The following is a 14,808-nucleotide window of genomic DNA, read 5'->3' as shown; positions in this document are numbered from 1 at the left end:
TGTGCAGTGTGATGGTTCATTACAGTTCAGTGACTTTCCTTAATGAAGCTGGAAACTTACACTTTGCACCAAATTAATAAAAAGTCTGCTTGTTGGCAGACTTCTTTGCGTTGTATACTATTCAGATTTCTCCTGCTCCCTGTGGTTTCTTCCTGGTCCTCATGTCCCCATAATTATTTCTCTTTCAAGCTCTATTTGGAATCACAGAATCTAAGCTGAGTTGGATGGGACCCACAAGGATCATCAAGTCCAACTCCTGGCCTGCACTGGACCATTCCCAAGAGTCATACCATGTGCCCGAGAGCATTGTCCAAACACTTCTTGAGCTCTGTCAGCCTGGTGCTGTGACCACTGCCCTGGGGAACCTGTTCCAGTGCCCAGCCACCTTCTGGGTGAAGAATCTTTTTCTAATATCTAACCTAAACCTCCCCTGACACATCTCCAGGCCATTCCCTCAGTCCTGTCACTGGTCACTGCAGAGAAGAGATCAGTGCCTGCCCCTCCCCTTCCCATTCATGAGGAAGTTCTAGACTGCTATGAGGATGCTTTTCCATGGTGGTGTTACCATTGTGTTGATCCATGTCAGTTTCAGTTGCTGTTTCTAAAATTCTGTAGAAACCTGATGCTAAATTTATTCAAGATATAGTTGGAACTAAATTTTCTCATACTCTCTTAAGGTGTAAGCTACTTTTTTTTTTTTTTTTTTTTTCTAGATACATTTGCTATTATAAAGTCTGTGAAATTGCATGAAAAACCCTCTAATAAGTGCTTCCTTTTAATGATCTCTCAACTTTTGATACCATCTGTGTAATGCAAGGTCTCTGTAATCCTGCATTTCAGGAAGGAATGAAATGGTTTCTGCACCAGAAACAGTTAACTTGAATGTATTTTTGGGGAATGCCTTCTGTGGTAATTCCCATGACTGTTTTTCCTTGCATGTTTGCAAGGATGTCTTTATCCAGCCTTAGTGAATGGAGCACTGCATTTCCCTCACTGACCTACTTCCTCTTTTCAGAGAGGGTAGGATAGGTAGGGAGATGTTGCTGTGCAAGCTTCATGGTTATGTATGAAGTATCTCTGTCCTTCACAGCAGAATTTATGCCAAATTCTTCTTTGTTCTCCCTGATGATAAAGCTGTTCGTTAGTAGCAGAACTGCCTTAAAACAATTGGTATTTCTCCCAGTACGAGAAATGATCTGCCTTTCTGAATAGGGGACTGACAGGAACTGCTTGGATCACTGTCAGATATTGTTGGGTTTTTGGGGTTTTTTTATTGATTTGTTTGCATGTTATTATGTTTTATCTAGGTTATAAATATAATGAGAAACATATTGATATAGTTAGGGGAAAATGCTATTAAGGCTGAAATATTTCTTGTGAAGTATCATTATAGCTTGCAAATATTTCCTTAAGAAGAAAATTTTTATGGGGACAAATCTGTAGCTGACATCTTGAATCTGTTTATTCCCTCCCTCCATGCTTTTAATTTAGCTTCTTGTAACTCTACTGCAACAATTGTGATTCTGTAAGATCACTTTTTCATCCAGTTTTACAATTTGGTGAATAAATAAGTAAATATATCTCAGTTCTTTCAGTTTAGCAAAAATATAAAACTCACCAGCACCCTCTGACAGGGTGATACAGCACTCTTGTGATGTGGTTGGGACAGTTATTTTTTGAAAATTGCTTCCCTTTAAAAGTAGTTTTAAAAATTTAACATTTCTTCTCAGTGTCAGTTAAAGATATTTATGTACTTGTACAACAGATACTGTTGCAGTATGTGAACTGGCATCCTATAGTGCTAAATTCAGTCACTACAGGTGTGAGTTGCTATAAAACCAAGAAATGTATGTATTTTAAATTTCATTCTATATCTTTGTTTCCGAGGTGGATGTTGATCTGAACTAGATAGTATTTTTCTTCTTCTTTTTTTTTTTTTTTTTTTTTTTCTTTTGTGACTATTGATTATTTGCAATCAAGGACTAATAAATGCAGCTTTTGGCAGGTGGGAATTGACTCACTTTGCATGTAAGAAAGAAAGGGAAAAGTGAAGACAGTCTTCAGCTCCCTTGTGGTTTGCTTGAACTGATTATAGCATTCTCTGACATACAGATTTGATTGAAAGAAGCGCATATAGCATGCTGTTTTCTTTGCATAGCAGCAGTGATTTAAGAATTTCCCCCTCATATTTTCAGTTTTTTATATTGAAGCTTTTTGTTTCAGACATTAAAAAGCACATGTAGGTCAAGTAAAGAAGTGTTTGCCAGTACGAACTCTGTGCTAAGCATTCTGGGAGACTGCTTTCTTGCAGCAGATGAGGATTCTTTGTGGCTGGCAGCAGAAACTGCAGCAGTATCTTTGCAGTTTCCTTTCATCTTTGATTATGTTCTAAGGATCTCTGAATATAGGAGCTCTTTCCATAACCCCTTGGAATATCTTTTCATCTCTCTGGTGGAGTGCAGCACATGCTGAAAGCCTCCTATCTTCTACAGCTGAGGTATCCTTGCTTTTCATCGCCCTCTGATTTTTTGTCTTCAGCAGCTGGATTTTTGGCACTATTTGGCTTAAGCAAATAGGATTACATTTCAGTAGCTGATGCTTTCCAGTCGAGGAACATACTAAATGTGGGACATAATGAGGATTGTACAAAGAAATATTTCTGCAAAGCACAGGAAAATTACTCGAGTCGAGCAACGGAAGAAGACATTCTGCAAATGCAATCAGGGCTGCTAGAAATGCAAAATTCAACAGATTGGGAATGGGTTGCACGACAAGTGTGATTCTGTTTAAAGGCATTCGAACAGTTTTTGAGAGAAACTGTGGCTATATATGCAAACAGCAAGGGGAAAACAATGCCCTTGAATATACAGCATTCAGCTTGCCAGATGAAGATTCAGAAATATTGATTCATTCATTCCTGGTAAATAAAAACTTATTTCATTAATAATTTTATCTGCTAATTGAAAGCTAACCTAAGCCAGAATAGCATGTTTATTTAACATCTGCTATGTAGAGACATGGATATATATCCTGTCCTGATATTGTAGGATGTTAGTGCATGTATGTGGCATGTGTGCATGCAACTGTAATGTTAGAGCTTAAGATTCATATTCCTTGTATCATTTAGATTTGTATTGATAGCTCTGAAGAGTTTCCACTCTGTAATTGTTGTAGAAGATTGTCTGCTCTTAGATCTTTCTAAACATACTCTTGAAATGTATTTGGCACTTGGACTGAGGAACAACTGATGGTTATGTTATTTGAAAAAACTAAGGAAGGCATTGTTGAGGAAACAGTAACCCAGCATTTAAGGTTTATTTTTTTTCTTATGTATTTAAGTGTATTTTTTTTTCCTCTGAAATGGTTTAACTGTTCTATTTCTGTTTAACTTCCTGAAAGGGATACAGGAGCATTCTAGAAGAAAAAAAAATGGTTAAAGGGAGCAGTAACTGTTTCCTGAACCTGCTTTGCTCTGAAAGGCTATTTAGGTGTTTGCTGATGTAAAGAAACCAGGCTTTAAAGTGAGACTGTGGTCTTTGTACCCCCCAGGTTCATGACGTGTTTGTGCGTCAGGTGTATTACATTTAGGTTTGAGGGGGTGGAATTGCAAGAGCTAACTAATGTGCATAGCTTGCTTCACAGTTGGGCTAGTTAAGGATTTAAATATTAATTGAGACCAATTTGAGTTTACTTGCTAATTGCTTTGTCACTGGCTCGGTAGTTGGGATGAGAGGGGCGTGGTACACTGAAATAGCTGGACAGATTTTGAGCTTGTTATCTTGCTGGCATACCCATGCTGTGCAACTGCTGCTATGGAAAATCTTTAGAAATTTCATAAAGCTTTTGTTGCCTTTGTGCTGTTCAAGTCCTTTTTTGCTGAACTGAAATTTAAGGGGAAGAAAAGGGTGTATGGTTGCACATATGTGTAAATCTGTCTATATACAGGTGTGTATGTGTATGCACTCATATATGTATATTTCTATACATGGATACACAAACAAGCTTCTAGGAGAGAACACAGAATAATCTGAACTGTCTTAAGATGCTTTAAATAACTTATAGGATGTATATTACCCTTCATGATAGCGTTGCATTTGCTTAATATAGTTTGATATTACAAGTAAAATGGCTTCTTCTGGGTATTAGAAGCCTTTTTACACTGTTAGCCATTTTAAAGTTAGCCTCATACAGAATAATGTTAGAAATTTGTTAAATTCTGTGTAATGAGTACTTTCACTACTTTGGTAACCCATTGAATTTAAGACCAAATGCCCTTACTGGCCTGGAATTCTACATATAGTTAGAGAAGTGAATGAAGAAATACTTATTTTTTTAATGTAATTTGACTTACTGCATCTTGGAGTATGCAGTGATTTTTTTTTTTTTGTATATATTTCTTCTTTGTTTCACATGGTACTGTTTCAGCAATAATTTTTCTTTCATTTAGTCCTAGAGAATTGGTATGAACTGGCAAGATTAAGCACAAAATATGCTTAATCTGCAATTCACAACTGAAGTTCTGCATCTTTCTCTTAGGGGGTTGGATTTTTTTCCAACTCCAAAATGTCTAGATGCTTTAAAATAATGATTTTTAAAAAATTTTTTTTTATTTTCCTGTATGGCTTGGTTTAACTAGAAGTAGTGGATTAAGATATTTGCCTGGGAAAAACACCTGTATGTTAGTGTGGAGGTGTCGGAACTCAAAATGTCCCTCAGACATTTTTAGAAGTTCCAGGCCTTGGTCAGAAGCATTTTAGACCCTGGCAAACAGCAGAAAACAGCTGTGATTTTGAGTTTGAACCATGGAATGAATTACCAACTTTGAAGGTGGAACAAGCAGTCACAGAAGGTTAGATGGTATAGTAAAAGTAGTCACAAATTAGAGGGTAAAATTTTTTAGTATTGTACAGGGGGGTTTTAACACTTGTACAGGGGGGTTTTACTTTGTACAGGGGGGTCAGGAGTTCTAAGATGGAGGAAAGTGGACCTAATCCTGTTCTTCCTCCTTCTTCTTCCTTACCTCCATGTTCTTGGTGATGTTGGCATTTTTCTATTGGTTTAGGCTAAGGACACACTATTCAACGTAGATGATAGATATTAGCACATTATTGTAAATATAGTACACGTAATTTCTTGTATATAATGTTTGTACCATCCCACTGAGGGGCAGAGCCCCGCACGCTGCCCTGCAAGACAGACCTGCGGCAGGGCAGCAGAACTTGTTATAGATAAGCAAAAATAAACAACCTTGAAAACAGCACAGACGAACTATGGCTTCTTCTTTGGCAACGGGGCAGAAAGACAGAGACTTTCTACAATCTCGGAATCACCAATACCCACAAATTCCGACATGGAGGAGTGTGTAGAATCAAGGAGTACAAATGACTTCCTGTTCATTGTAATGGACCATTGTAGTCCAGAAGAATAAAAGTCAGAATTTTACAAGAAAAAAACAGGACTTTAAATAAAGGTCATGCTCTTGATAATCAGAGCTGGCACTGGTTATTGCTTTCTTAGGTGTTGTCTGAGGCTGGGTAGCAGTTGCTACAGATTTAGCCCTGAAGACTGGGAAGTGGGATTCTCTGAAGAATGGAAAGAAGGGGAAAGATGCTGCAATCCTGGAAACACATGACAAGTGACAAGTGATTTTATGGAACTCCTCGAAGTATATAAGACTTATATCTCTTAAATTACATCTGTAGAGTTTGCTATGAAAGCTAGCTTGTCGAGCTCTTTCCCTTCCAAAGTGGTGCCTTTCAGGGGAAGAAATTGTGTTGCTCCTCATCAAGAGAGCCGGTATGGCCAAGACCAAGAGTGACACCAAAAGCAGTGTCACTTGGTGGTGTTGTTTTTATTTTGGTGATTGTTGCAACAGATGGAAGTGGGTGTGTGGTTTCACCTCTTTGTCTGTGCTGTAACATATCTGAGCTGCAATGTCTTAGCTTAGCTTAGCTTATTTGGCTGTACCTCTTCTCACGTCTGTTTAGCCACTTTGGATCAAATATCTCCTGATACAGAGCTGTTGTCAAAACACCAGTGAATTTCAGGGACTCCTTTCATTTAACAACACATTGATCCTCTTGTAAAATCAATGTTGAAAACCTGAAAATTTCTATTGAGAAGGAAACTCCCAGGAAGTAGCTCCACTTGAAGAAAAAATCACCTCCTCTGAGAAGAAAGTGAGGAGTCAGAGGCAGTTGATTTAGCATATGTTTTTCTTATTTACCCTTTAACCCAGATGTCAGGGGGTTAAATCTAAAGTCTAGTAAAATCTAATTACAGTTTTATCTTAAGAGGACCTGCTCTTTTGATTGCTTGAAGGAAAGATAAAATGAAGCCTATGTGAGAATGTCTTCTCAGGAGTGCAATTTATTTCTGTCCATCTCATGTCATTCAAACTTGCAATGAAAATGGTATAGCTTAGCTTCAGGAGTATTTCTAACCTATCACTTTGTATTGCTAGAACACGGGGTCTCGTAGGGTCTTTAGGTCCACATGGATAAGGATCTTTATTTTAATAAAAGATTATAAATTTAGTTTGAGATGCTGTTAAAAGTAGCACCAAAATTAATGAAATTATATTTTCCCCAAATGCCCATCTTGGGCATATTTCTTTTTGGCAAGTGTTGAGAAAACATTTTAATGTGCTTAATTTTGTAGTAAGTTGAAGGATATAGTTTCAGAATACTAGCTTGAATGCTTATTTACTTTACTTAATTTGTCTCAATTTTCCTGTGATTTAAAAAAAATCATTTTCAGAACAATATTGCATGTTATTTCTTTTTATATTCAAATGCTTTTTTTGTTTGTTTTTTTGGTTTTGGGGTATTTTTGTTATCACTGTATAAGCAAGCATTATCTCAGAGTCATGTTAATGTACAAGTTAGGTTTAAACAGCTGTTTTGGGTGGTTGATAAAGGTGGAAAATTATATGATGATAACAGAACTAGCAAAATTTAGAAAGTTTGAGGCTTGCTAACAAGCTTCTTGAAGCATTGGGTGATAAAAGAAACTGGGATGAGTGGGCTACCAGCACCTGTTGAAGAGCTAGAAAATTGAAGTGAGACAGACTACACTGAAGGACATTAACTTTTTTTTACATATTTGTCTGAAAATTGCAGAAAATAACTCATTTTTTCCATGCTTGAAATGCTGTCTGCTTGGTTTGCCTATTCAGTGCTGCCATTTCTTTGATTAAGCTTTAGAACCACGTAGTTTGGTAAAAGTACTTAAGGTAGTATGATAGCTGTAGCTTGTGCAAGATGGGGCCTAATAATTTTAAGTAGTCTTTAAATTTGTTATGTCTGATGTTGAAAATATCTGTTACTTAAATTGCCCTTACACAATTTCTGAAAAGAAATATGAGGCATTTTGAAATAGTACATGTACAGCTTTTAATAGGGTAGATTTAGGTGTTGGCTGGAAACAGAACCTGCTACATTTAATAGCTGCAGTGTCTTAGTCTGTGTCACCAGTTGACTTGACAGCAGCATCATCATTAGGTGTTCCTGAGTATTTTGGTGCCTGCTTTTCCTGTGCTGCTTATGAGTCATTTGGTTTATTAATAAACTGTGACATCTTTTAAGATACACCAAAGTCTGGGCATGTGGGAAGATTGACTAATGACACCAGTGAGCTACATCATTCTGGAAATAGCTCCAGAGGAGACACTCAAGTTGCAGATATTTTGATTTCAAAATAAACTATATATGTATAATTTTAAAAAAGGTTCTTCTTAATTTAATGTGTTGTGTTTTAAATAAACCTTAAAGCCTTCGTTTACTAAACAGCTTATATTGAGGTGTGTTCTTGCTGTCTGAATTTGAGAATTAATATCAACTTGTTTAAATTGGGTAGAAAGGTTTAGTAGAAATAAAGTAGAAATATAAAAAAGGAGAGAGTTGTGAGGAAGTAATTGTGCTGACTAAGTGGAAGTTGTTTTATTTTAATATGCTCCAACAGCTTATGCAGCAATTCTGTAATGGTGTGCAGACAATTTGTATGAGTTTGTTGTTACACTCTCATAACTTGCTTCAACTTGTAACTGTATTATGAGTGGCTTTTATTCATCAGCAAGGGGAGCATTAGGCTTCATTAGGCCTCTTAATGAGGAAGAAACAGATATGTATGAGTACAGCATCTAACTGTGGCATGGGGTTTTTCATGGGTCATTTGAATTAGAGCCCTTCTTTTATCTCCTTTCATCTTACTGCTCTGGCTGAATAAAAACCTGGCGTCTGATGTACTGACTTGTAGTTTTGGCAAGATCTCCTGATGGTTTCTGTAGACTTCTTTTGTTTTGACCTTTCATTAGATTCCTTTGGGAAGAATGCTCAAATCTCCATCTCCTCATATCCCTCTGCCCTCTCATCAGGGGAAATTGCGGCACATATTCACCAAGTACGTAGTATCTACATCAAATACACATCTTTGAAAGATGCATGAGAGGACTATCAGAAACAGGTTGGCAAGCACTCAGTGCACTGGCATGCAGAAGATAAGATTAAGCATTTTATCTTCAGGAAAAAAATCTTCAGGACTGGGGATAAAATCAGGATAATTGGTCAAGTCTACATGCGTAAATGATTGTTTATCCATGACAATATATGTTGGACTAGCACAGAAAGATAGCCAGCCCCAATATATGGCACCAGTTTACATTCAGGTATAAAACATGTTCCCTTTGAATGTAGCAGAAGGGTACCTTGTGCTGAAAGAAGTCAAAAGTGTGGAGCTAAAAAAACTACAAAGAGCAGCACAACCCCATCAAACAAACAAAAAAAACCAAACAGAAACTGACCAGCCAGAAAAAAAAAATCCAAACCCAAAAAAAGCCTAATCCACCCTAAAAACCCCATTAAAAAACCTCCTGAAATGTCCCTGTAAAGTTTTATATGGATTTAAGGAATAAGAAGAAGACTTCTGTGGTGGAGAAGCTGCACAGGTGGAAGTGCAGCTGCACAGGTGAAGTCTGGAGTCTAGACTTCATGAGCGTATAGAAAGGAGTTCACATCTCTGCTTCTCTTTCTCGATTAATACTTCTATCCACCTGCTTTAGGATCAGCCTGAAGTGCTCATTTGACTCATCTATAGATGTATGTACCCTATTTTGTCGTGAAATTAAATGCAACTAAAGTCAATCATAGGATCATGAAATCCTTTGGTTTGGAAGGGACACCTTCCGCTAGCAGGTTGTTCGGAGCCCCATCAAACCTGGCCTTGAACAACTCCAGGCACCTTCCCGCACAGTGGGAAGTCACCTCCCCTTGCCCCACAACCCATCCTCAAGCTTGCTTGGCACAGAGCTACTTCCATTTGAGAGATCTTCAGACTTGGGAGTTTGATCCACCTTTTGTGTGTCTGTTCCGTCCTGTTAGTTTCTGATAGTCATAAGGTCCTGCCCAGTTAGGCAAAAAGCTGTCTTTAGTGCAATACTGTTCTCACAGTCAGTCTGCTTGTGTATGTCCTGTCTGTAAGGACATATGTCAGAACCATAATTAATTCAGAAGTGCTGTTTAAATCTTGACATCTCCTATTTGTTTGATTTCTTTTCTTTTATTTTTTCCTCTGCGACCTGAAGGAAGTCTGGTTTTGCCCAAAAACAGATTCCTACTAAGATGGTACAAAATTAATTACGTCACAAGTTGATACTTCGTAGATAATGGTATGCAGATATGTGTCATGGACAAAAATTAATCTGTATTTTGTTTAGTGCTGCTGTAATTTTACACTTGTTTTGGTTTTTATTTGTCACAGTGTAAGAGCGACCAAACTAAACTACTGTAGAATGAGATATATCATGCCTGTGTTGACAACTTTAGCCAAATTCTTATTCTGTGAAATAAAACTTTTAAAAAATGCATTGTGCAGAATTACTATGGATCCAGTAGATATGCTCACTGGAAGAATCCTTTAACTTTATACTGCTACTGAAAGAAAGGGTTTTTTATTACAGCTTCTTGAGTGGTAGTACAGACCTGTACATTGGTGTTGCTTTTTTGTATTGATGCAACCTACTCATGATTGCGATCTCTTCTGTTTAGTATCTCGGCATCTCTGTCCTATCCAGGCTACTTAACTCTCTCCCTAAAAATAGTGTTTTGAGAGAGAGTAATTTTCCCTGCAATACAAAATTTAAGATTGTATCATTTATACTGATTTAAAGATACCTGTACAAAGAGCGGTCGTTGTTCTCCCTGTTAAGAAATAGGCTTATTTCTTGCTTTGCCAAAGGAAGTGAACATGAAAAGTTGCATAATGTGTAGCACACTCCTATCTGTGTCTTAAACATTTTCCCTGTTTCCAATTGAGAATGTTCTCCTTATTGGAATTGCAGATTACATGTTTGCAGTGTTTGCCATAGAAGGAGTCTTCCTGAGTTTTGTGTGAATTTTTCTGTTTCATCTGAGTGTAACATGGATGGCAGGGAATTGCCAGGTGAATTTCTTGCTGCATTCCATCTGCTATCAGCCTTTTTCTTGAAGTTGTGAATATGTTCTTCCAGGGAAGCGCTTATCTGTTGGTCACTTATGAAACTTGGCAGCATTAAGATACATATAGCTGCAACACTGAATCTTCCACTGACTTGTGAAATGTTAGTCTTGAATACAGCTGCAAGGCAGGCTGCCAAGTGTGGGAGGGCAGTGCTGGACTATCTTGTACTAATACAGATGAGAGCAAGAAGTACTGGCTTTTAATGGTCCTTGTCACTCCACTAAGGTAGGTCCGTATTTTCAGATGAGCTACTGCCTTAAAAATCCAGCCCAAACCAAAAACCAACCAACCAAAAAAACCCAAACCCCAAAGCCCTAGCAAAACAAAGCATTAGCTCCCCTCCAGTTACTTATCCTTCTCATTTTTGAATTATTTTTTAAGAGATGCTGTGTGTTGCCAGGGAGTTTACAGACACAAAGTAGAGAGTGTAGCCATAGAGCATGCAACAGGAGTAGGGTTTTAGCAAATAATATCAAATCCTTCTATTTTCCCATATACAGGACGTGCAAACCTACAGTAATATTGTTCCTTCTTTTCTTGTTCTAACTTTCCCCCCACAACTGCTATAAGGTAAGGACAGTTCATTCCCTAGAACAGCTTGCAGAGGCAAGTTTGGTGCCTGTAATTATAGCTAGTAGGTTTAGTGACCTTGATGCAGACTTTAAGTATGATTTGAAGCAAAAGAAGGGCCATCAAACAAAACTACTCAGGTTTTAGGGTATTCCTACAGGGAGGCTGGGTAGTCATTTTTTCTTCCATTAAAGTTCAGAGGAGGTTCTCATATTCTGGCTGTTCTCTTACCATCACTCACTTTCTATTATGGGATATTGTGCATTAGCTAAGGAAGTTCTTGAAGTGAAAAGTGATTTGAAGGAATATGAGAGTGTATGTGATGAACTTGTCTTTTGGGCAGCAAATTGGCTGGATGAATTACTGGGGTATGCCAGAGCTACTGAGAGCTTTGTTACCTATGTAATTACTTAGGCTGTTCCTTAGGAGTATATGATGCAAGAAGAAAGACAAATATTCGGTTGTTGGAAGTCGTGTGAAAACAACGGTTGCTAAAAGTACCACATGAAGTCCTTCAAGCCACAATGTTTGTAAAAAGATTAATTGCATTGTTTCCATTATAATGTGAATTATTTTGGAGATAGGTCTAGTAATTTCCTGTAGTTTTGAGAGCCATGTTGGAAATGCAGTCAGTTTTTGTACAGTGCCATTTTTTGTGTGTGCACTATATTCCTGGATTTTCTGTTGATCATTATTGAGGTAACTAACTGACTGATGCAACAAATTGAGTACTATTTTTTTGCTGCTTTTTAAAAAATTGCAGTTAAGGAGGTTAAAACTACATGTCATGTAACAAGATGATAAAAGTTTCATCATGTCTTAAAGTTCTGGTTTTCATCTTTCACTTTTTGAATTTTACTGTGTTATTGGTAAATTGTTTCAATACACTAATAAAGTAGCTTAAATATTTTGACTGTGTGATGCCTGGATAAACAATATCTCTTGGGATTTTGTTTGTTTGGTTTGCTTTGATATTTTTGCTGTGTTTGTTTGTTTCCCCCCTGAGTATTTTTAAATTAATTAAGTTCTTGAGGTAATCACTAAGTCCTTAACAGAAAATAAATGTTGGAAGAACACATCAGTTTGGCAGTTACTGTCTATTTCATGCAGGATACGGTTCCAGAGGTATTGCCTCACACTTCTGTTTTTGTTAAATGAAAGAACCTCTTCCAACAGTATATCTGAGTGAAAGGCAAGCTAGAAATTACATGAGTCATTCATAAGGAAAAACAGCTTCTATATCTTTAAACTGATGTTAGAAAAATGTTAGCCTGTTGGCTTTCTTTTTGTGCCTCATCACATTTTGAGAAGAATAGGAAGAATGGCAGGAAAAGAAAATCACATTTATACTGAATTAATGTAATCCAGATGCATTCAGGCGAAGTACTTGACCAGGGTAAAGTAATGTTGCCATTTAGAAGAAAAATCCTTTGTTAAATTAAGCAGAAGAAATACTACTTACAATATATAAAATTTTTAAGTCTTTATTAGTATGAGTGTTCACAAATGCCTTTTGCATAATTAGGTTGTGCATTTCTGGTTGCAGTTAAGTATAATTGCAGGCCATCTCAATGAAACAAATTCCTGTTTGGCAGCTGCATCCTCAAGTAATGGTGTAATTTAGTCTAAGCTGTTCTGTGCTTCCGTTCTCTGAAAACAAAGGGGGCTGGTGCAAAATAAAAAGTGTAACTAAATGTTCTTGAACTATTGTGTACCTTGCTTTACACAGGAAGATCTGTTTTGTAAATTTGACTAAACTGCTGGTTTCCTTCTTAACTCTTAATGAAGCTTCATAAATTACTGTTTTCTGGAGTTTGGTTTCTCAGTATATGAGAGGCAGCTTAAAAAGTACATGGATTGAACTTGTATTTCCTAGAGGAAAAGTCAGAAACATAATCATTATTGTCTGCACTAAAATGTTATTATTTTTTCAGTCCACTCTTTAGAAATGTAGTTGCATTGTGGACTCAATTTCAGACTTGTTCAGACTCAATTTCATGAGTGCAGGCTGAGATAGGATTATGTTACACAAGTGTGAGAGTGGAGAGAAGAGGAAGAGAAAGGGAGATCAACGTCTTACGTTAGGTCTGAGGAATAAGAAACCTGTGCCTTCTTAAAAATACCAGCAATAAAGTAGGATAGTTCTGCTTCTCCACAACTTCATCTGCTTTCTGCAGTTTAAGGTCACTTTCTCTTCTATTAGAGAATAGATAAAATTTAATGCCAAGTTAAATTTAGGATGTGAGGTATATTGAACTGAGATAAAGAACTGTCCCAAGAGAACTGAGAATTGAATGAAGGTGATGGCTTAGTTTCCATAGCTGTCTGGTTCCTTAGTAGACAGAGTCTAAAATAAGGATGTGTTTCCCTGGGGAGTTGACTTTTCTCTCAGATGTATTTTTGCTTGGTAAATGCAGCTACTGAGGTTTGTGAACTTGGAGGTTGCAACTCATTAGTGCTGAAAAGAAACAAAGGGAAAATCAAAATATTTCTCTCAAAACCTGGAGAAACTGCTAATCACCATTCACTTTTTCTTTTCCCCAGGAAGAATTTAGCTAAAAGCAGTGTGTGGGGATGTTGGGATAGTCAAATCTTAAAAATTTCCAAAAATGTCAGCTGGGTTGTGTACAAAATTCCTTTGTAATTGCACAGAAATTATTCCAATAAAATTGTTGTTTCTTATTTTGCTATTGTATGTGTGTGCTGAACAGTGGCTGTAAGTAGTGGTATGGTAAGAGAGTGGGTTGGGTTAAAAAAGCAAAGTTGAAGCATGACTTGTCACCTGCCTGGGAAGGTGGTGGAGTCACCATTCCGGGAAGTGTTTAAAAATAGACTGGGTGTGGCACTCAGTGCCATGGTTTAGTTGAGGTGTTAGGGCGTGGGTTGGACTCAATGATCTTGAAGGTCTCTTCCAACCTTGTGATTCTGTGATTGAGTTTATGTTGTAATTAAGGACTGGAATGAAGAGAGCAACCACTGAGCGCTGTTGTAGCCTGAATATCTTGAAGCCAAGAGACACTTCTGCAAACTGTTCACAAGACAAGGCTGACACCCTGCAGGGTTTTGTACTGGCCAAAGGCAGCAGGTGTTGGCTGGCTGTTCTTCATGGCTGCAGAAGGTTCTCCCAAGTGTCTTATCTCAAAATGTTTGAAGATTTTGTTGCATTGTCTTCTCTGTGTTTTTGGATGCTGATCAGTCATGGACACCTACAGTGTTGAAGGGTTGTGAGGAGTAAGGAATGAGCACAAATAATGTGCAATACAGGAGTGAGCTAACTGGCTGAAGAGAGGAAAAAGGCAGAGGGATACTGGTAGTTGAAGAGTTAAGTTTTTTGTATTTTATTTTGAGTTAGTTTCTTTGTAGAGTATGTGGGTTTTTTACTGTGAAGGCAATTTGGTATTAAGTGAAACTTTTAGTACAGATTTAGCACTAAGATAAAAAGTCATTCCCACTTGACCCCCAAAAAAGAGCAGTCTATCTGCTCAGGTAGAGTGTCCTTGGTGGATTGTTGGTAGCACCTGAGTAAGTGACATTAATGCAAAAACATTTAAAAAGCACAATACTTAGGGCTTTGTACTTCTAGGAAGACACAGTTGTCAATAAATGACTAATTCTTACACTAAAAATATTTTTGAATTATTGAAGTCTTGATTTTATACATGCTGTAAAAGACTCAGCTTGTTTTGTGTAGTAATTTTAGATATGCACATTCTCTTTTGTGTTTGGCTCATAACCTTAAGGCGT

At 37.4% G+C, this 14,808-nt stretch overlaps 1 protein-coding gene and 1 long non-coding RNA gene across 12 annotated transcripts in view; both read left to right on the top strand.

Annotated features, from left to right (window-relative positions):
• DOCK9 (dedicator of cytokinesis 9) overlaps positions 1-14,808 on the top strand; it is a 113,184-nt gene that overhangs the window by 15,267 nt on the left and 83,109 nt on the right. For 4 of the 11 annotated variants that reach the window (XM_072931408.1, XM_012569606.5, XM_072931392.1 and 1 more), the window contains exon 1: positions 2,259-2,920. The exons of 3 other annotated variants lie outside the window; for them this stretch is intronic. In XM_072931408.1, the coding sequence (XP_072787509.1) occupies positions 2,759-2,920 (162 nt within the window). In that variant the 5' untranslated portion in view covers positions 2,259-2,758. Of the gene's footprint in view, positions 1-2,145; positions 2,921-14,808 lie in introns of those variants that run through there. 4 more of the 11 variants (XM_072931413.1, XM_072931420.1, XM_030276355.4 and 1 more) reach the window with 4 other exon arrangements.
• On the top strand, positions 2,927-7,787 carry LOC140684476 (uncharacterized). Its single transcript, XR_012056792.1, has 2 exons — positions 2,927-4,690; positions 5,357-7,787. It is a non-coding gene; the product is annotated as an uncharacterized lncRNA (long non-coding RNA).

Source organism: Taeniopygia guttata, chromosome 1 (assembly GCF_048771995.1).
Source record: "Taeniopygia guttata chromosome 1, bTaeGut7.mat, whole genome shotgun sequence".
NCBI lineage: Eukaryota > Metazoa > Chordata > Aves > Passeriformes > Estrildidae > Taeniopygia > Taeniopygia guttata.
The sequence above is the reverse complement of the archived record's forward strand: the minus strand, read 5'-3'. Positions and strand labels throughout refer to the sequence as shown.